Source organism: Neophocaena asiaeorientalis, unplaced genomic scaffold, assembly GCF_003031525.2.
Source record: "Neophocaena asiaeorientalis asiaeorientalis breed wild unplaced genomic scaffold, Neophocaena_asiaeorientalis_V1.1 scaffold91, whole genome shotgun sequence".
Lineage (NCBI taxonomy): Eukaryota > Metazoa > Chordata > Mammalia > Artiodactyla > Phocoenidae > Neophocaena > Neophocaena asiaeorientalis.
Window position 1 is genome coordinate 809,480 of NW_020173198.1, and position 21,260 is coordinate 830,739.

General features: G+C 49.1%; 1 protein-coding gene across 1 annotated transcript in view; it reads right to left on the reverse strand.

Moving 5' to 3' along the window:
• The window catches only part of ITGAD (integrin subunit alpha D), a 23,498-nt gene extending 9,564 nt beyond the window's left edge, over window positions 1-13,934 (reverse strand). The window contains 19 exon segments of the mRNA XM_024744329.1: window positions 566-593; window positions 596-723; window positions 843-973; window positions 1,660-1,867; window positions 1,954-2,099; window positions 2,250-2,392; window positions 2,503-2,632; window positions 3,900-3,973; window positions 4,177-4,327; window positions 4,427-4,497; window positions 4,500-4,540; window positions 6,954-6,982; window positions 6,984-7,100; window positions 7,849-7,982; window positions 11,185-11,293; window positions 11,419-11,489; window positions 11,626-11,729; window positions 13,732-13,837; window positions 13,928-13,934. Of these exon segments, the coding sequence (XP_024600097.1) occupies window positions 566-593; window positions 596-723; window positions 843-973; window positions 1,660-1,867; window positions 1,954-2,099; window positions 2,250-2,392; window positions 2,503-2,632; window positions 3,900-3,973; window positions 4,177-4,327; window positions 4,427-4,497; window positions 4,500-4,540; window positions 6,954-6,982; window positions 6,984-7,100; window positions 7,849-7,982; window positions 11,185-11,293; window positions 11,419-11,489; window positions 11,626-11,729; window positions 13,732-13,837; window positions 13,928-13,934 (1,928 nt within the window).
• Window positions 13,935-21,260: the final 7,326 nt, after the last annotated feature.

Sequence of the window (21,260 nt, forward strand, 5' to 3'; positions counted from 1 at the left end):
AAAAAAAAAAAAAAAAAAAAAAAGGAGTTCCCTGGAGGTCCAGTGGTTAGGACTCTGCACTTTCTCTGCCGAGGGCCTGGGTTCAAACCCTGATGGGGGAAGTGAGATCCCGCAAGCCACGTGGCCAGGCCGAAAAAGAAAAAAGTGTATGGCGTAGGGGGAAGGGGACAAGGTGAGGCTGCAAAGGCAGAGAGGGACCAAATCATGGGGTCATTGTGGGCAAAACTTCTGGTCTTTATAAATGCAAGAAAGGGGCGGTTGAGGGGTGTTAAGCAGTGTTTAGTTCCCTGTGGAGAGTGCAGGGGGCATGCAAGAATAGCCGTGGGCACAGCTCAGAGTGGGTGGGAAGGCGAAGCCGTGTCCTCGAGGAAGGCGGTGGAGAGGGCAGACCTCGGATGTGTCCTGGAGACAGAACCTAGAGGCCCGGGTGTGGGAAGAGGGAGGGAGGAGGAGAGCTGGGTGGGCATGGAGGTGAGATTTGGGTTCCTGGGCTCATTCTGTCCTGAAGATATAGGGCTGGGGGCCTCTCCGGGGCAGTGAGGGTCTGGGTCTACCAGGAGGAAACTCACCTAGCTGGTCCTGTGAGCTTTTGTGGAGAGACAGACTGTGGCGTCCCCAGCTTCCAGGGCGGTGGGCAGCTCTTCCCAGCACTGGTACACAGACTTTGTCTCCTCCGGGGGCGTGAATCTCATAGCCACCTCCACGTTCAGCACCGACAGGCTCCTGAGGGTGCATGAGGGGCTGAGGACGGGCCTCTGGCCCCCAGAAGGAGAACAAGGGAAGGGGCAGCTTAGTGGATCAGACACAAGGGGCAGGCAAGGAGGGAGTAGGGGAATTGTCACCTGAGCAGCACCGCGTGCCCCTGGGCCCCGACGGCCAGGTCCACCAGTCCATCCTGGGTGAGGTCCTGACCCCCGCTCAGTGAATGCCCGAAATACTGGAGCCTGGGGGAGAGCTGGGAGCCTGCAATCTGCTGGCCAGAGAAGGATAAAAGCAGTGCAAATCAAGGAAAGGGGATTGGAAAGGTTGGAGAAGAAAGATTTGGAAAGGACACTGAGTAGAGAAGTTGAAGAGCGGGGAGGAGGGGAGAGCAAGCAAAGTGAGGACCCCACAGTCCACAGGCAGAGAGGAGAGCACTTTGGGTCCAATGAGGACCACGAAGGTGCAGGTCAATGACAAAATCAAAGCGTAATGATGGGAGCATAATAGACTCATTTATTCATCCTTTACACGTTGATTCATAAATCACGTATGTTCATTCATAAATATTTGAGGAATGGAGTGCTTAGTGCTCTCACTGAGTTATCTTTACAAGAAGCCAATAGAATTTGCTCATCCTCTCATAGAAGGAAACCAGGGCTCACAGAGGCTAAATCGGTCACTTGACTGAGGCCACGCAGCTCACAGGGCTGGTCAGGCATTTGACCTGGGGCCTGTGATCTCTTAACTACTAAGCTGCCCACACACTCTGAAGTCTGGAGTCAAAGGAGAGAAAAGAGAATTTGTGCTTAGCTGGGCCTGGGGAAATTCAGGAAAGTAAACCACTAAAAGGAGGAAGGGAATGGTCACTGCTGAGGCCGGTGACAGGAGGCGGCGTCAATTGAATCTACGACAGGGGGGAGGAGGCGAACAGAAGAGGCTGAAGCAGAGAGGCCTCACCTGGCTGTGGACGGGGCTGATCCCCAGTCCCGAGGTTCCGTGAAACAGGTAGACAGCACCCCGGTTCTCCTGCTCTCCCGGGGCCCCGATGGCCACGTCCGTCAGCCTGTCCCCGTTCACATCCCCCAGCACCGTCAGAGCTGCCCCAAAGCGGGCCCAGAGGTGGCCTTTCTCCCCTCACAGGACAGCACCACACTGCCACTTAGCCCTCTGCAGAACACAAACAGTGTCAGGTCCCAGCCCAGGCGACCCCTCCACACCCAGACCCCACCCAGCCCGGGTCTCATCAACCACTCACACCCCCAGGGAAAGGGGCACACGGACACCTGCCCGCCCCGGCTCTGCTCATAGTAATGGGGGGCCCCGATGAGGACCAGGTCGGAGCTGCCATCTCTGTCCACGTCCACGGAGCTGAGGGAGGCCCCGAAGTAGGAGCCGATCTGGAGGGCAGAGCGTGGAGTCATCCTGCCTACCCCTGCACCTGCTCTGGGCCAGGTTCCACCTCTCCCCAGATACCGGCCCCTCCCTGCTGGACCCCACACCCCCTTCATCTCCCTCTCTGCCCCTGGAGACCCTCCTCCACACCCAACCTGGGTCCCTGTGACTTCAGCCTTCGGCCTCCATTGCCCGGACACCTGCGTAAAGATGACAACCTTCCCGGTGTGCTGATGGCGGGGGGCCCCCAGGACCAGGCTGTGTACCCCCTTCCAAACGGCCAGCTCTGTGGAGTAACCTGAGGGGACCAGGCCTCAACACAGAGGCTTCCACTCCCCACCCCCGGGCCCCTGCCCTTCCCAGGTAGCCCGTCTCCCGCCCGGCCCTCCGACCACAGCCTTGCCTCACCCAGGTAAGAGTCACTCATGTCTGCGTGCTCCTGAGACATGTTGATGAAGGTGGGGCTCCTATTTGGGGGGTACAGGAAGGCACCTCCAGACCAGCTGAAGCTCCCCACAGCCCCCAGAACTGGTCCATCCTGGGAGGAAAGGATTCCAGAGCAGGTGGGAAGAAGAAGAAGACAGCCTATTCCGAAGCAATGGCTGCCACTGACTCTGCCCATCATGTGGAATCCTCTTTGCTCTTCCCTGGCTCTCACCAGCAGCCTCCATGTCCCTGATTCCTACATGTCTCAGTCCGTCCCCACTGCCGCCATCACGGTCACCCCAGCGCCTCTCACCCACTGCCCTTCCTGCCTCCTAGCTTGCTTTCCTCTGTTTCATCTACTGCCCCAGAGTTGGGTTTCTTCCAACCCAAACGTGCAGCCACCACCCTGCTGGCAAACCAGGGTGGCTCACTGTCCCCAAGCTCCTGAGGGTGGCATTTAGGATCCTTCCCAATCGAGCCTGCGCAGTGACAATCTGTTCCAAAATACACCAAGCCTCTGGCTGGGACGCTCCTTTCTCCTCTTTCTGGGACGCAGCTCCTCTCTCTGGAAGCGTCAGCCTCTAAGTCACCTCTGTGAGGTCTTCCTAGGCTCCCTCAGAACAGGATTGGCATTTCCTCCTCTGAATGCTTATTGCCTTTTCAAACTTTTGCTTATGGCTAATTTAGGACACATACAAAAGTCGAAAGAAATGTGTAATGAATCCATAGGAACCCGTGACCCAGCGTCAGTGATTAACTCATGACAAACCTTGTTCCACGTCTACGTCCACCTCAATTGCCCTCAAAGTTATTCTGAAGCAAATCTCTCTGGATATTTTGAACACACATCTACTTTCAGACAATTGTCTGTCTATATTGTCACTTCTTTGGTCTGCACGGGCTTCCCATCTCTCCCACCCTCTCTCCATGCTGCCCCTAGCTCACTCTGCTCCAGCTGTGCTGGCCCTTCTATCTCTCTAGTACAGTAACCTTGTTCCTGACTCAGGACCTTTGCACTTGCTTTTTCCTCTACCTGGAGCAATCTCTCGCCATATTTTTCCAGGCCTCGCCCTTTCTCATCATTCAGCCTCAGCTGTTACTCCTTAGGCCTCCTCTGACACCTCTCTTTCTCTATCCCAGTGCTTAGCACAATCTGAAAGTCTTTCGTTTGCCTCACCTCCTCCCACTAGTTATGCGATCCAGGAGAGCAGGAACCTCCGCTATCCTGTTCTCTGTACCTACATACACTGCCTGTGTGTCTCTCCTGGACTAGATGGTGAGCTTGAGGACAGGGTCTGCGTTCTTGTTTATTCTGGTTCCCAGCTCCCAACACAGGGCTGGTGCCTGATACTCGTTAATCGAGCACACACTCCACTCACCGTTGTGAGGACGGAACTGAAGCCTTCTTGAGACATCTCATGCTAGAAGGAGCTACTTGTCTTTGACTGCGTTCCTGTGGGGAAACGGGTCAATCAGGCTCCCGGAGACCTTGAGACCATGAAGATTCAGAGCAGAAAGAGGAGAATGTGGTCTGGGGCTTGGGTTCTGGGGGACAATTTTGGGTGAGCTATGAGCAGGGATGAACCTTCAGGACTGAGGGGCACAGTTGGGTTGCGACTCTTTCAATTCCGAGACCCAAGGTCACGCCCCATTTACCCTCGACTGCATAGATCTTCTCCTGCAGCTGCTTCTGGGTGTTGCTGAGTGCTGCAAAGTTGTCCACCTTGAACACGTGGTCCTCCAAAGGCACTGAGCCAATGATGTTCAGCTCCGTCCTGGCAGCGGGATCCTGGAGAGTATCTCCCACCTGTGGCAGAGAGGCAGCCGAGGAGGAGGAGCCCACCAGCCCTTCTGCCTGGGGGAGGTGCAGGCTGAGTCTGGGGGAGCCACGAGGAAGGGGACGCACCCCAACGGCATAGCGGACGATGCGGGCTCTGTCTGCCTGGGGGATGACGTCGCTGTATTTCAGGGAGTCTTGGCAGTTTTACGGGCCCCATTCTTACTGTGAAATAGTTCTTTCCTATCGAGGAAGAAAAAGGGGGTGACTCTACTGAGATTCTGGGAAGAAATCATTTGCAGCACTCGAAGCTCCTCTGGAAAGACTGGGGAGTCCTGGCACCCTGAGACTCAGGTATGTTAAGACATGGATACATACTGACGATCATTAGTGAGACTGAGAACCAAGGTACTCATATTCCTTGTTCCTAAAGTTCCATCCACTACAGAACCTCATTCCCAGGAGGCAACAAGGCAAGTTACTTCACCTCTCTGCGCCTTTGCTTCTCTCCATGCAAGATGAGAGCAATAATTGTACCATAGCTGGTCTCCAAAGATGGTCCCCAGTGAACCACACCTGGTTCCTTTCCCGCGTTGAGCCTGGCCTGTGACTCCCTTTAATAGGCAGCACGCGACAGAAGTGACCCCGTGCCAGTTACGGGCCTAAGAAACCTTGGTAGCTTTTGCACTTTGCGGAGCCCTGAGCCGCCATGAGAGAAGTCTAGCCAACCTGTTAGAGGCACCCCGTGGAGCGGCCACCTGAAGAGAGAGGCCCAGCCATCCCAGCTGAGCCCCGCCTTCCAGCCAATCCTGCCAAGGCAGCAACCACGTGAATGAAGCTCTCATAGTCCAGCCTCAGGTGCCACATGGCCACAGCCACATAAGAGACCCCACCTGAGAAGAGCTGAGCCCCAGGATCGTGAAAAGTAGTAACAAAAGGGGTGTTGTTTAAGCCACTAAATTTGGGAGTGGCTTGTCAGGCAGCGATAAATAACTGACACAAATAGTATCAGGTTATTCTGAGGGTCAAACGAGGTGAAGCTTTTCCAACAGTGACTGGCCTACAGGTAAGCATTAATTCTACGGTAGCTATTACAAATGGTTAAAAATGTAACATATATGTTCATGCAGTTCTACAAACTCAGAATAAACACACACACACACACACACACACATATGCACCAGATAACATACACACACCAGATATAATACTGAAGCAACCTAAATGTCCCATGTTAGGGAAGGGGTTTAGCAAATCATGACCCAGCCCCTTGGTGGAAAAGTACACAGCCATTTCAAAGGAAAACAATAAAAGCTGTAGAGAAGCATGGAACAGGTTTATGGAACAGATGGAAAAAAATGGCAGGATGAAGATAGTTTCTGCCCTGATTGTGACTATATAAAATAAATCTAAATAAAGACAAGGATGGAAATGACGCTGTGCTTTTTGAGAGTAGGATTTATTTATTCATTTGTACTTATTCTTTCTTGTTGCCAAAATACTGCAAGATGGTTGGCTAGAGGAACTGTAGGTAATATTTCTTTTTTTTTTCAAAACTTTCCTTAATGCTGTTGCCTTTTTGTCTTTTTTGTAATGAAACTTCTGAAAGAAAAAAACCACAGCAACCACCCAGTCAGTGGCAGAGCTGGGCTTGGCTCTAGGGAGCAGGGAGGTGATGGGAGAGGATGGATTTTGATGAGAACCACACCATCGCCCCCTGCTGGGAGGAGCTTTAGGGACTGGGAAAGATGCCTCTCCTGTGTGACTTTCAACTCAAGAGACAGAGGCTTTCTTCCTGGTTGTCCAGTCCCAACAGGTCAGTGTTCAAGGCAGAAAAGCCACCCAAAAGTAAAGAGAGTGCCTTTGGAGAGATCATCCCTTTTTCAATATTTCTCCAGCACCATCCCCAGGGCAGTGCCCAAGGGTGTGCAGGAAGTCAAGGATCCCAGACGTTCTACCCAGTTTTTTCCCATGGGAACCACACATTCCACTGTGGTCCCACCACCTAAGCCATTTTCTTCCTGGACCACCTAGCCCCCAGTTCCGGGCAGGCACATGGTACATAGAGACTTGAGTGGATGAGGGATGAGAGGATGAAGGGATGAAGGGAGCTCAGTAGGGAGAAAGGCACAAAGAAGACACTTGGAAATAATTCCTGAGTCCCTTCCAGGGAGGTAAAGAGGAGCTGCACCATTTTTTGGATAAAATCCCCAACCATTTATCTCGCACTTCTTGTGCGGAAACACCTCACCCACGTTATCTCGCTTAATCCTTCTAACCAAGTTGTGAGTTTTTCCTCATTGGACAGTTTCCTGAGACTTAGAAAGAGTCAGTAACTCCAAGGGTGGCCCAGGTAGCTAGCGGAGAGCCAGGATGGGAACCAATAAGCAAAGTCCAGGTGGGCCCAGGGTCCAGCCAAGCCAAAGCCAGGCAAAGGGGAAACACGCTGCAGAGGAGTCCCGCCCTAGATCAGGGGACGGCAATGAGCGATGGGACCAGAAACACTCCAGGGAGGACTCTGCCTGCAGCCCCCTCGCTCCCCTGTGAGCCCCTTTCCCCAGAGCCTCCCTCAGCCTCTAAGAAGGGCTGTGCAGACCCAGCAGGAGGCAGCAGTGAGGTAGCAGCTCATTCACAGGCAGCGTGGGGCGGAGCTTACACCACTGTCTGGGTGCCTGTGGCTGTGAACTGTCAGGCCACCCAGTTGGACGATGGGATCCACCAGGCTCTGAGGGCTCCGGCTGGTCTGAAATTGGCTGAAGGTGAAGTGGGTCTTCAGAAGGTTTGAGTATTGCATCAGCAAGAACTGTGAAGGCCAAGAAGAGGGCCCTGGGGCCCAGGAGTTGTTTTTTATTTTGGAATAATTTTGTATTTACAAACCATGTTCCATGTGGTTTTGAGGCCCGACAAACATATACTGAGACCCAGAAAAAAATAAATGGCCCCAAAAGAAAACTGGAAAATCAAAACCAAATAATGTTCCTTTCTTAGTTTACAAAGAATAGCCTGGCCAACCACAATATTTGTTAAACTTAGATTTTTAAAAAAATTTATAATACATGAAATCAATTTGTAGGTTATATTTCCTTGCTTCTCAAGAATTTGTATAAATAAATAAATAAATAAATAAAAATATATATCTATACACACACATATACACACACACACTGATTACTGGGAAATAAAATAATAAGGTAAAGAAATTGTGAGTTACATGGAAAACATAATAAAGAAATCATCATTTGGCCAAGTTACCTTCAGTCAAATATCACAGTAAGTTGATTTGATAATCCTTTCAATGTATTTAAACAGCAAAAACATTGTATTTCCTGTGGCATGTGGGGACATAGTACATGAGATGGGGGTACCTCCTCAGGTTAGGGCTCAAATCGGCCCTGCACTGGGACCATACCTTGACCTTGGACCCTGGCCTCCTCATGGCACAAGTCCACTGAGCCAGCCCCCAGCGATGCCAGGCCCCCTCCCAGGTTGGCCTTCCCAGAGGTAGACCCTCCCTGATCCCAATCCCCAGGCCTCGGGGGCCCAGCCTTCACCAGTGTGTGGGTGCCCTTGAACTGGTCCATCACAGCTCTGACAAAGTTCTTCATCCGTTTAAAGTCATTTCGGTCAATGCTGCCAGAGCCATCAATCAGGAAGACAATGTCTATCTCTTGATTTGGACACTCTGCAGAGAGGGAGGGAGGAATCAGAAATGCATGGGCAGGTCCCAGCCACTTCCTGGGACCCAGAAACCCTTTCTGCTCCACAGAGCCAGGGGGCCATCCTTGGCATAGGGATGACAAGGCCCCCTGGCCCACCCAGTTTCTGACACCCTCCACCGAGGAGGTCCAAATCTGTTGCCCAAGCCCCTTCTCCCTTCAGCAGAATCCCTGTTGCTCCCCTCCCTCCACAAGGCCTACAAAAGGGGAGGAAGAAGTAGAGGGTGGGGCCCGGGTGGGCTCCTAACTCATTTAGTCAACAAATATTTATTGAATACACCACCAGGGATACTGTGGGGCTCAGTGGAAGGCAATTTAGCAAAGTGGTTCAGAATGTGCATCCTGGAGCCAGCATGCCTGGGCTCGAATCCCACCTCTTCCCACCTCTTAGTGGTGAATGCGGGCAAGTTACATAACTTCACTGGGCTTCAGTGTTCCCCATCTGTAAAATGGGTAATGGTAGTGCCTACCACATGGGATTATTGCAAAGATAAAAAGAATGAATTTGTACATAAAGTACTTAAGACAGGGCCTGGCACCCCATAAGAGGTAGCTGTTATCACCATCATCACCACATGCCTGGCATTGTTCTAGACCCAAGGACACACCTGCAGCGGATGCTAAGGTGCGCCACGAAGACCTGCCCCCCGTCAGGATGGAGGTGCTCATTCCCAGCTGCAGGAAGTTGGCTGTTGATGGCTTCCAGCAGAGTTCCTCCCTAAGTGTCACCCCACTCAAAAGGGAGGTGCCTTGCCCAAGGTCACCTCCTGCTCCTGCGGGCAACCCATACCCGGCCATGCTCTGAGCTCTCCGTGGGGCAGCTGAGGCCTCTCACAGTGTACCCTCTCCATCTGCCAAGTCCTGCTTCCCTCACACTCTCATAAGTGTTGCTCCCGAGAACATTCCCAGGTGAGCCTCTAAGTCTATCTCTGGGGAAACCTGATTGAAGACCATAGCTTTAAAAAAGATCTCGTGGGCTTCCCTGGTGGCACGGTGGTTGAGAGTCCACCTGCCGATGCAGGGGACACGGATTCGTGCCCTGGTCCGGGAAGATCCCACATGCCGCGGAGCGGCTGGGCCCGTGAGCCATGGTCGCTGAGCCTGCGCGTCCGGAGCCTGTGCTCCGCAACGGGAGAGGCCACAACAGTGAGAGGCCCGCATACAGCAAAAAACAAAACAAAAAGATCTCGTCCCTGCCCTTGTGGAGTCCACACCGTAATGGAAAGACACATCATACGTAAATGAACAAATAAAACATTTCAGGTTGTCCCCAGACTTACATAGGGGCTTGTGGCCTGCGTGCAAAACCCGGTTGATGCCTCCACCAGCACCCCACATCCTGTGTTGGCCCCAGGGTGCTGGAAGATCAGACCACCACAGCTATGAGGTGTGATGCTGAGCTGTGGTACCCTGCCTCAGGGCACTGAAGCAGAATGCCTTCTCCCATCTCCTCACTCCTCACCCATCCCACCTACTCAACCAACATCACCAGTGCCCAGAAGAAATGGAAGATCACTTCCCTCCCTGCTTCCTTGAAGACCAGGAAATCCAGCCACCGACACAGCAGGCCGAGAAGCCCTCAGGTGCTCCCCTTCTCACCCTTGATCTGTCCCTGACAGCTGGGTAGCTGGCGTTTCCTGCCACCACGTCTTGTACTTGGGCCCACATTTTCAGCTGCATCACAAAACCACCCCCACATGCTCTCTCAGACGAGGCCTGGGGCCAGCGCCCTCGCAATGTTACTTCTGTTTCTTGCTTCTTTTATTGCATCCACTGGGCTTCCCATAGCAGGCAGCTGGCTGTAGCTGAATGGCCTTCTGAAAAAAAACTGAGCCAATCAGGAAAGGTTGGCTCAAGCTCTGGGCTCTGCCCCTTCCTAAAGTGGAAACTCACCTCTCTTGAGCCTCAGTTTTCTCTGTAAAATGGGGATCATCCTGGCCTCCACAAGGATCTTGAGAGGATGCTATAAGGTGATGCACACCCAGAACCCAGTACCCAGTACTGCTTGGCACACAGTCTTGCCAAATCTATTCAAACCTGCCAAGTCTGGACCAGTTTTACACATCTGTGTCCCATTTTCATCAGGCATCCCAGCTCATGAGCCCCAGAAACATCTAGGGAAAGACATTTACCATCTAGTAAATGTCTGGCTGCACAGACATCCCAGGTGGGGCCTGGTGCCCACAAGAGTCTTTTCCACTCTCTCTGTCCCCTCTGTAGACTCTGCTCTCACAATTTGGTCTGGGGACTCTTTCTGCTGCTGTTTCACTTTCTGCTAAAAGCCCACCAAGGCTGGCATCATGGTTTCTCTGGTTCACATCATGCCTTGAGTGGTCCCTGGATCTCATTTGGGGCCCACTATTCCCTCTGATGCCACAGATGGGGCAGTTTATCTGTATCTTCCTCCTAGACGGAACACATGGTCTTCAGCTAGAAAATCAGTCATAATGGCGATCACATACATGTGCCAGAAAGGAGTCTAAGCACTTTATGTGTATTAAATTTTTTAATCCTAATAGCCACCTCAATTATTAAGCTCCGTTTTACCAATGAGGAAACTAAGGCCCAGGGAAAGAAGCCACTTGCCCAAGGACACAGAAGATGAACTTGTAAAGACAGACTCTCAGAAGGAAGCCACGGCAGGGCCCCCAGTCACCACTCTCTGTGGATGACATCAGGGCTGCGAAGCTGTGCCTCACACTCCCCATGGCCGGGCCATTTGCTCCCTTAGGAAGGGGAAGAGTGGGTCTGGGCTGGGTCCTGGCAGTTCAGCAGTGAATGACCCAGGACTGCTTCCCTCTTGGATTCTTGGATCTATCGTCCTCACCACACATTTTCACCAACCCCCCCCCCCAAGGACCTTCCTCTGGAAACCAGGGGGCATTCCTGCACCTGTTGGCAAATGTAGGGCCCTCATGCCTCCTACAAGAGCTGGACACCCTCCTGCCCCATCAGAGCCATTACCACTTGGCTGGCTCAGGGCTGCTGCCATGAGCTACCCCTCCTGCCAGGCCAGACCATGCTCCCAGCCCCTCCTGTGCTTGCTGAGGCCTCTGGGAAGGGACCTGCACACAGGAGGCCCAAGAGGCCAAGACCCAGGCTTCATGCTCTGCACGCATGAGCAGTGCCAGCACGTGCTCCACACGGAACTGCTGTCTCTAGGGGACCTTAGGGTGGCAGGGACTGTCCAGATGATCTGCAGGTGGGAGCCCAGCAGGAGGCAAGCGCCTTTTGCATACATGTTCTCCCCACAGGCTCTGTGCATGGTCGGGCCGCAGGCCTGAGGACAGAGGCCTGTGTGGGCGAGGGGGCCCCCAGGACGCTTCCCCTCCTTCTCGCCCAGCCCCAGCCTCCTCTGGCCCCTGTTCCTCCATTGAGACCCTCCCGGGACCCAGAAACACTCACCAGCAGCCAGGAGAGATCAGTGGAGGCCACCAGGGACAGGCCCAAGGACGTGTTCACGGCCTCTGGGGGTGCTGAGAGGGCACACACACAGGGTCACACTCAAGGGCACACCCTTGTTTGGGGGGACACTCCGAGCTGGAGGCTGAGGAGGGTGCGGTCTGGTGTAGGAGGGTTGAAGGCCCTGATTCTTGGGGCCAAGTCACTCACTATTCAGCAAGATGGGCCGACACAAGCCGGTGGCAGCCAGGCAGTCATACAAACGTCCTGTTTTGTTGACTGCGACCACCTCCAGGGGGGCTCCCACCACGAGTCTGGAGGCACAACCAGGACAGACAGTCACAGGGGGGGTTGGGGCACAAGGCGCTTCGGGTGAAGAAGTGTCACGGGGAAGTGGGACGTCATGAGGGGAGCTCTTGGTTTCGGCCACGTGTGAGGCTATTAAAAATCAGGGCCCGAGTCTAACCCATGTATGTTGAAAGGCCATGTTGGGCTTTTTGTTTATTTGTTTGTGTATGTGTGTGTGTATACATAAATATATGTGTGTTTGTGTATGCAAATGGTTTGTGTGTGTGTGTGTGTGTGTGTGTATGTTTTAACATTCACCCAAAATAATACTATTCAGAACAAAAACAGCCTTTCCCAGCCACAGGTCAGCACAATTTGTTTCCTAGGAGCCATCGTTCGGAGCCACCCAAGAAATAGGTCGCCTCAAATAGAAAAAACGGAAAAATGTCCCAAAGCCATAAGCTTTTGAAACCAAATAGATAATTCTGTCATTAATTGGACAATTTAAATATAAGATAAACAATTTAAATGGGACCATTTTAAGCAGCTGTGTCAGAAGCCACATCTGTATCTGCAGTCATATAAATGCAACCATTTATTTGCAAAATTCCTTGAGAGGAGAGAATTTTTTAATTTGGAAAAATGTTCTCTCTACCAACAACCTCGCTACTCAGATGAGGAAACTAGACAAATACTAGTGTACTTTAACTAATTAGCCAAGCAAGTCTTGTTAAATTGTCATTTAACAAGATTCCTTCTAGAGAGCCATTTCTTTATGGAAACCTGAACTCCCTGTTTGTCTAAGGCTTGAGGATGAAACTGAATCAGATGCTGGAGATGTAGCCGTTTGGGACCTGCTGGCACAAATGTGTGAATAAACTTTTAGTCTTAGACTATTGATCTGCATGTCTTTCTTCACCCCAACCCATTCCTTAGACGTGGGCTCAGTCTTCTCGTATTTGGATAACAACTCAGCAGAAACGAGGAAAAACATTAACTTTGTAGCAATCAGAATAACATCCAATATATATTATTTACTTTACTGTAAATACTGGTGAACAGCAGTCAATCAAGAGTTTTATATTCATTTTTTAAAAAAAATAGGGCCCCAACACAAATTGGTGGTGATGGTAAGTGGGACAGAGGCTGTCTTTGGATTTGTTCGGTGTTGTATGATCAGGAGAGTCCCAAGGGAACCCAGGCGAGATGGGGCTGGAGAGGTTCTACATCTTGATCTAGGTGGTGTTTACCTGGGTACACACATATGAAAAATTCATTGAGTTGGATTTGGGATTTGTGCATTTCAGTCTCTGTGCTATATTTCAACACAAACAAACAAAGAAAAAAAAAACTCTGGCTCCTGGCACTTGCTTCCACATTCCCAGCCTGCCATCAGGGTGAGGAAGGAGGAGGGATGTACATTTAGAACTCAGTGACCTCTGTGTGCTCCCTCTTGGCCAAGTGAACTGTCCTGTGCTCTCAGGCTCATTGCCAATGCCACCTCCTCTGTGAAGTCTTCCTGGAATTCCCTCCTGGGTTTGAGGTCTCCCTTCTTCTGCCTCCCAGACTTTGGTTATTCTTGCTTCACACTGTGACTTCAACTCCTTGGGTCCCCGTCTCTGGGACCCAAGAATGTGCACTTCTGGAGGGAGGGCAGGTACATAATTTGCTGGTCCCAGTGCAAAATAAAAATGCGGGGTCTCTTGTCATTGGAAAAAAGTGTTTCCCCCTTTCTTCTGCAGTGCCTCCCTCTCTGCCTGTCCTGGTGTTTCCTATTTGCTATCTGGTGTTGCACTCCTTCATGCACGGGGATCCTCACAGGGCCATCACAGACCCTTAAGGACTGGGCAGGCTGGGCACGGCTGACCCTGTCCTTGCCCAGCTCATGCCAGGGGTCAGTAGTCAGTGGTGTCATGTACAGGCTCCTCGCCCATGCTGCCCTTCCTCCAGGGAAACTCCTGGGCTGCCACATGCAGCCACCTGCCTGCAGGCCAAGGGGGTGGAGCTGGGGAAGTGGGCGGAGCCTACCTAGATCTGCCAAACTGGACCACGCTCTGCCCAAAGCCGGCTCCATCCTCTTGGAAGACCATGGGCTGCTCCACATACAAGTTGAATCCATGATAAGAAGCCAGGACTGAGGAATTTGGGAAGGGGAGGTGAAAGGGACAGTCAGAGAAGCCCCTTCTCCTCTGGACCCCTGACTTCTTGGGGTCTTGATACCCACCCTGCATAGCCTCGGTTCCCCATCTGCCCGGGGGAAGGGTATTCTTTCCTTCTTTGTTTCCTGGTTGCCTTCTGTGTGGCTCCCATCTCTCACCCTCCGTCAAAAATAGTCAAATCACAATGCAACGGGCAACAATCCAGAGAAATGCCCCGTCACGGACACTTCAGATACATCCACAATCTGAAATCAGGCCAGTCACCTCCTGATAGCTTAGATCAGGAATGTCCTTTAAAGAAAAAGTGACCGTACGTTTACTGTCTAAACTGGGACCTTCTGAGAGTGGAAGGGGCACCATTAATAATTACACCAGGGATATTGGGACTGCCCCCGGGTCATCCACTTAAAAACTGTCGTGCCCCATCTTCTCGTTATGCAGAGACCCTAAGATCCAGATTGGGGAACAGACTTAGAATTCTGAGATTAATTATTTGTCATTATGTGTCCTCCATGTCCCCGTCCCTGGTGCCAGGCTCTACTACATCTCTCTTGTCTTGGTGCCTGGGACAGTGCCTGGCCCTTAGCAGGGGACATGTATTTGCTGACTGACCCAGAACTGCACAGCAAGTCACTGGCACAGCCAGGAGTCCAATTCACTCTCACCAACCTTGACTCATCAACGTCCCCCTTCCCAAAGGCTAAGCTAGAAAGCCTCAGGGAAGACCCCCTACATTTCAAGGGCTTTTTCCAAACCCCGCCCCTGCATTTGTCAACCCCAAACACAATCCATTGCTTGGAATTGGGATGTTCAGAATCATTAATTGGTGTGGGGTATGATAAAAAGGCCCTGGCTCATGGTAACAGGTGGTTTAAGAAGAAAAAGGTAAAAGGGCAGGGAAAGACAAACCCTTGATCCCTGCACATCATTCATCCTATGAAACTACAACTATGCAGCAATCTGTTACTAAAGGTAAAATTTACTAAATAAAGTTTAGAAATAATAGTAGCCCGACTCCCAGGGAGTTGGCTATTGGATCTATAAGGAAATGCAAAATAATAAGCATGCTAAATATACAGTCCCTTGATGATTATTATCCATAATAGCTAAAATGAAATTAAAAGAAAGCGTGGGTTGGGCCTTGATGCTAAACCAACCTCAGATTTAGGTGAGTCTGAGCTATGGCCACTAGCCTCAAAGACATACCTCAAGGAAAAAATTGTGCAGGATGTGAAGAACAACAGGCCCGGGGAATTCCCTGGAGGTCCAGTAGTTCAAATTCCGTGCATTCACAGCAGGGGGCGCAGGGTCGATCCCTGGTTGGGGAAATAAGATCCCATCTGTATCTCCCAGGCCATTGCTAAATGGGTGGTAACATTTCAGACTGCTGGATTCGTCATCAAAAACTCTGATCTGTCCATTATGCTAGAGAACCCCTGGTCCCTTTCCCTGTCTCTGGTTAACAACACAAGTTTGGAGAACTTTGCCTCCAGGCTTTATGCAAAGAAAGGGACACAAAACAAGGGTCATAAAAAATTAAAAATTGAATTAAAAATAAAAGGAATAAAACTGCCTGTATTGTCTACATACCCCTAACATTTTGTTGGCCTTCATGACTGTCACATTTCCAGTTCTGAGCCATAGATTCAAATGGAAATTATCAGGAGGCATTCATGATTCAAAATTAGCTCCCTTTACTAGATTCCTACTTCCCTGGTTATGCATAAATGCAAATGAGGAACCTCTCCTTAACTACTGACAATATTACAGAATCTGCTGCAATGGCAGTAGCTGTCCAACAAAAATTCTTATACTTTTTCCGGCCAAAGTTGTGGAGGGTTTTTTCCCCAAAGTTGTTCTTGGTAATAGGATAGCCCTTGATTACCTTTTAGCTGAGGAATGAAGTATGTGTTCCATGGCCAACACCACCTGTTGCACCTGGATTGACACTTCTGGGAACGTTGACACCCAATTACATAAGATCACTGAGCAAGCCACTTGGCTTAAAAAGATGACTCCTTCAGCAGGGTCATCTTTGACTTATTTGACTTTGATTGGTTTGAGTCTTAGGAACCATAGTCCAAAGTGCACTCCAGACACTGGGCATAATCCTGCTTATTTATAATCTTAATGCTCCCCGAGATGCATTGTATTCTCTCAAAAGCTTTAAGTGCACGGTTACAGCTGTTAACCACCAAGCAAATGATCTCCCCAAGACTGGGACATCTAAAAAGGAAGAAAGAGAATGACTGACTTAAAGATTGTAAACTTGAAGCTGTGACCTGTAAATATCACAGGGATTAAGCAAAACTGTTATGACCTATGGACACTACACAAATGACTGACAAAAATTGGAGAACTTCAGAGCAGTAGCTGAGAGTGGCACTAATGCCTTAAAATTTTTCTCACATCTTTCAGCTAAGCACAGAGTCTGATCAAAAGGGGAGAATCATTAAAAAGGAACAACAGGCCCAAAATGGAGTCACTTGTGCTAAGCCCCACATCAACAAACCAAGACTTAATACCTAACCTAATAGCAGTTTCAACATTTCCCAGGAACGTAGTTTTAACCAGTCAGTCTGGAATTTTATGGTCAGCGCCAGTGAGGTGCCACACGGGCCCTTCCCATCCCCCAGAGGAAGATGAGGTAATCCACTCTCTGCCTAGAAAAGCCTTCCTTTTAGTACAGCTCCTCAGAGCTCCTCTCTACTTGCTAGATGGGATGTTGCCCAAATCATGAATGGTTCAGTAAAGACAATTAGATCTTTAAAACTTATTCAGTTGAGGGACTTCCCTGGTGGTCCAGTGGTTAAGACTCTGCACTCCCAATGCTGGGGGCTCAGGTTCAATCCTTGGTCAGGGAACAAGATCCCATGTGCTGCAACTAAGACCTGGTACAGCCAAATAAATATTTTAAAATAAATAAATAATAAAATTTATTCAGCTGAAAAAAAATTTTTTTAAACAAGGGACAACAGAAAGTACCTCTAAGATCCCTGATCATGAAGAAGGTAGTCAATGTGAAGGAAGGGCAAAACCAAGCAACTATTAAAACCAGGGAGTAGAGTGTGAAGGAGTTGTTTCATTTTGTGAATTGATATTATCAGCTTCCTGAGGAAACTTTACTAAAATGGATTGTGAGAGTAGTTAATTTGGGGACTGGTCACTGGTTGAGTGCTGCAGAGTAGAAGAGCAGGTTTGGGTTGATACAGGACACACAGCTCACTATAGAACAATCACAGATGGCTATATGTGATCCAGACACACACGAGGTTATTCCTGAGGGCTCAGCCAGCCTGGTGGACTGGAGAAAACATCTGTTAACCCTGAGAAGGGAGATTGCCCATCACCCGCTATGAATGCCAAGTGGAACACCCCAAATGAAGCAGCTGATATGCTTCATATGTAAGCCATGTGGGACGGGCTTTGTGATGACTGAGATATTTACCTGATGAATATGCCCATTACCCAGGACATGGTAAATGCTGTGGTTAAGGGGTCCCCTTTCCCATAGGCACCCCATATAACCCTATTTTTGCAAAATCAAAGAACAGTGCAGGAAGCTTTATCGAATTTCCTGTCTCAGCTTCCCCTCATAGGTCTTACAGATGTAACCAAGCAAAGGGCTCATGTACCCAAGCGCAGAAAACCAAACTATGACAGCAGGTGTTTGCAGCGAGGTAAGGACTTACTGCAGGGTGCCAAGAAAGGGAATGGGAGACAAGCCTCAGATCCACTCCAACTTGATCTTTGAACTAAAGGTCTTTTGGGGTTTTTTTAAGGTGAGGAACAAAGAGGCTGGGATTAATCATTTCTTATGACATTTCTTAATCATAGTTTTGGAAGTCAAGATGTCTCTGATGTATGATTCTCTGACCAGGTGGTCCATGGCTTGGGAGTCTGTGAGCTTATCTTACCCCGAAGAAACAACCTGAGTCTGTACGTTAATGATGATATCTATAAGAGCAATTTTACTACATTAAAGACTTTATCGACAACAGCAAAATTTTAGTCATCTGACTCTCGTTGGCTAGTGCTCAGTTAGCACAGAATTGAGGTTACAGGGGACAAGAAGGGGAATAAAGTTTTGCATAAAGGGACTAATCATGAACTCGGTAAGGGAACTTGGTTTTAGGAGAACTCAGTTTCACAGATGGTAATAAAAACATTAAGTTAATTAACAAGAGAATGCAAAGAGGCCGAGGGGAGACTCAAAGGACTTCCCAACAGAGTGGAAATTTTTGAATGGTTATTAAGAAATAATGTGAATAAGCAAATATTGATAGGAGCAAAACAAAGAGGAAACAGAAAGGGGAGAGTCATGAGACCCGTCCCAGCAGGAGGGAAATTTTTAGATGATTTTGGAGAAATTGAAAAAGTCAGCAGCTATATTTGTCTCGAAACATTAAACATAATTTTTTCCATTTGTACAGGGCTAATGCACTGTGTTAAATAGGTAACGTCTTATCTACATGGGTTTGATTACAGAAACTAATAAAGTATTCTCTAAATAATGAAAAAAAAAAAGAAAAGTAAAGGTCAGAATGCAGAAATTACAGTGAGAAACCTGGCCAGTCATCGTTTGGGACAGTGGTTAGATTAATCAGGTTAAAGATTGGCAAAAGCGCCTTGCTTCAGTCCCTCACTGGTGACCAAAAGACTTTGGCACAAGAGTGGGCAAAGTGGTCAGAGGGTGGAGAAAAGTTTCCAGGACTCCTTGATACAGAAGCCACACCTATTGGTGAAGCCCCTGCATGGGCAACAATTAGATCGAGAGAATGTAAACATGTAATGATTGATAGGATTATGAAAGTTGGAATGCTTAAACAGGTTATACATAAAGAATTTGTGTCTCCTTTTATGGGAACGGATATTATCTTTGGTTGTGGAACACTTCCCCTACCCAGTATTGCAAACCAAAACCTCTGGGTGAAGTCCTAATGGAGGCTACAGTTAGAAATGTAAGGTAAAAATTTGTAGGAAGATTGATATGTTCCAACAGTCTTTATAGTGGTTGCATTTCTTTTACTTGGTTGTATTATGAGGGTGGACATCTACTCTCACAGGGGAGTATTTCCCCTACCTAGTATTGTGTAAAACAGAAGGCATGTAAATCCGCCCTTCCAGCAATGCTAATTGGACATGCTAAATGGGAATCAGGAAGATTCCCTGAGCTCACACATTGTAGAATAGAAGCTGGAGTGTTGGTGCAGACAAATTCTCCCTGTGATAGCCCTATGTGAGATAGCCCTGCATGGAGCACAGGCTGGGACATATGGCAAAGCCTATGAGCAATGCCTACTGGGACTTAGGACTGGAGAGTTGAAACACTCTAATGAAGATGGCAGTGCCCAAAAGAGTTCCATAGTAAAATGGAAATTGCTTATATAGGGTCTTATTTTGGGGAGAATGCAAGGAGGACATAGATACCAGCAGGGAGCCTTTTCCCCGCTAAGACTGACTCTGGAACTGTGTGAGGATTTGATGGATTCTATTGTCACTTGGTCAGTGCCCTATAAACGACTCTCCTCTGACAGACAAAGAGCTACTTGGTTTGTAGATGGCAGTTCCAAGTAAATGGACGACATTCTGATTGCAAGGTCACCAATCTGATTGAAGGAGGTAAAAAGAGATCAGCCTGGTGTGCTGAATTGCATGCTGTTTTCCTAGCAGTGATGGAAGAGTTGAACAGTGGTAAAAGCCCCTACGTTTGGGTTTTTAATGACTCATGGGCCGTGGCCAATGCCCAGTCCATTTGGTCAGGTGGGAGGTTAATGGAAACCTGACCTGTTAAAGGGATGCCCATAAGGGGCGCAACCCTATGGAAATCGGAGGAGTGCATTAAATTAGGACATGTCTATGCCCATCAGAACTCCCTTCCAGGTTTGGAAAGTGACTGGAATTAACAAGCAGACACTCCCACATGCTCTCTCATTTTCTTTTTTTTAATATATTTATTTATGGCTACATTGGGTCTTTGTTGTTGTGCTTGGACTTTCTCTTGTTGCAGCGAGCAGGGGTTACCCTTCGTTGCAGTGCACGGGCTTCTCATCGCGGTGGCTTCTCTTGTTGCAGAGCACAGGCTCTAGGCATGTGGGCTTCAGTAGTTGTGGCGCGCAGGCTCTAGAGCACAGGTTCAGTAGTTGTGGCACACAGGCTTAGTTGCTGTGCAGCATGTGGGATCTTCCCAGAGCAGGGATCGAACACATATCCCCTGCATTGGCAGGTGGATTCTTAACCACTGCTCCGCCAGGGAAGTCCCCCCACATGCTCTCTTGAGATGGCCCCTTGGGTCCAGAAATGAGGGGACATGGGGGCACTGCAGCAATGCAGAGATGGGCTGAATCTAGACGTGTTCCTTTTGCACCTGTTCAATAACAAAAATTCAAACAAGTAAATTTTAAAGATCTAATTGGCTTTATAAAATGACTCATGAATTGGGCAGCATCTCATCTAGCAATAGAAAGGAGCTCCATCAACCTGCAGGAAACAAAAGGTCTTTAAAGGTAGAGAGGGAACAGAAAAAAGGAAATTATCAGCAAAGTAAGCATTGTTTTAGGCAAGGTCATCCTTCTAAGTGGGAATGGAAGGGGTTTATCAGCAGATTTCTTCCTTGTGCTGCCCAGGAAATTCCAGGTTTGCTGGCTAAAGGTGGCATTCCTGGGGAAGATTGAAACTGTAATTAGTTATGTATTAAGTCTTGGTTTGCTGACATGGGAACTTAACAAAGGTTACTCCATTTGGGGACCACTGTCTCCTTTTCATCACACTCTCTAAGGTACAAAATGTCAATAGGAACTGTACTGTCTTCCAGCAAAAGAGACAGAGACTGCAGGCGGTTAGAGACTGCAGATTCCCTGGTGGGAAGGCCCTGGACATAGCTGTCAAGTCAGACTGATTCTCGTAGCCCTGGGGGCTGCAGATGGATCCTGACAGGAATAGACACTGACTCTGGAATGGGCTTTGCTTACTTGGTGGTAGATGCAAATGCTTAGAGCATGACGAAAGAACTGGAAGAGAAGATATTATACCAATATGGGTGGCTAACCATCATTTCCTCAGACCAGGGAACTCACTCTAGAGCCTATAATGTCCAACAAGGGGCAGGGAGATATCCTCCTTGGAGTACTAGTTTGATAGAGAATTGGAACTGACAGTTAAAGCATTGGTTGTCTAAAACAGAGTGGGGGTGGGGATAAAGGCATGAAAAGCTGGCTCACATGCCTTCACAAGTGTGTACTCACATCCAACACAAAAACAAGTGGGGCTAAAAGAGTGTCCCTACTGGATATATTTCTCCATTTTTTTGGTGGACCTGTTACAGAACTGAACTTGAGTCTGCTCACCCGCTACACAGCAAAGCCAGTCTACTGGTTATGGTGAAGGAATATTGCAGGG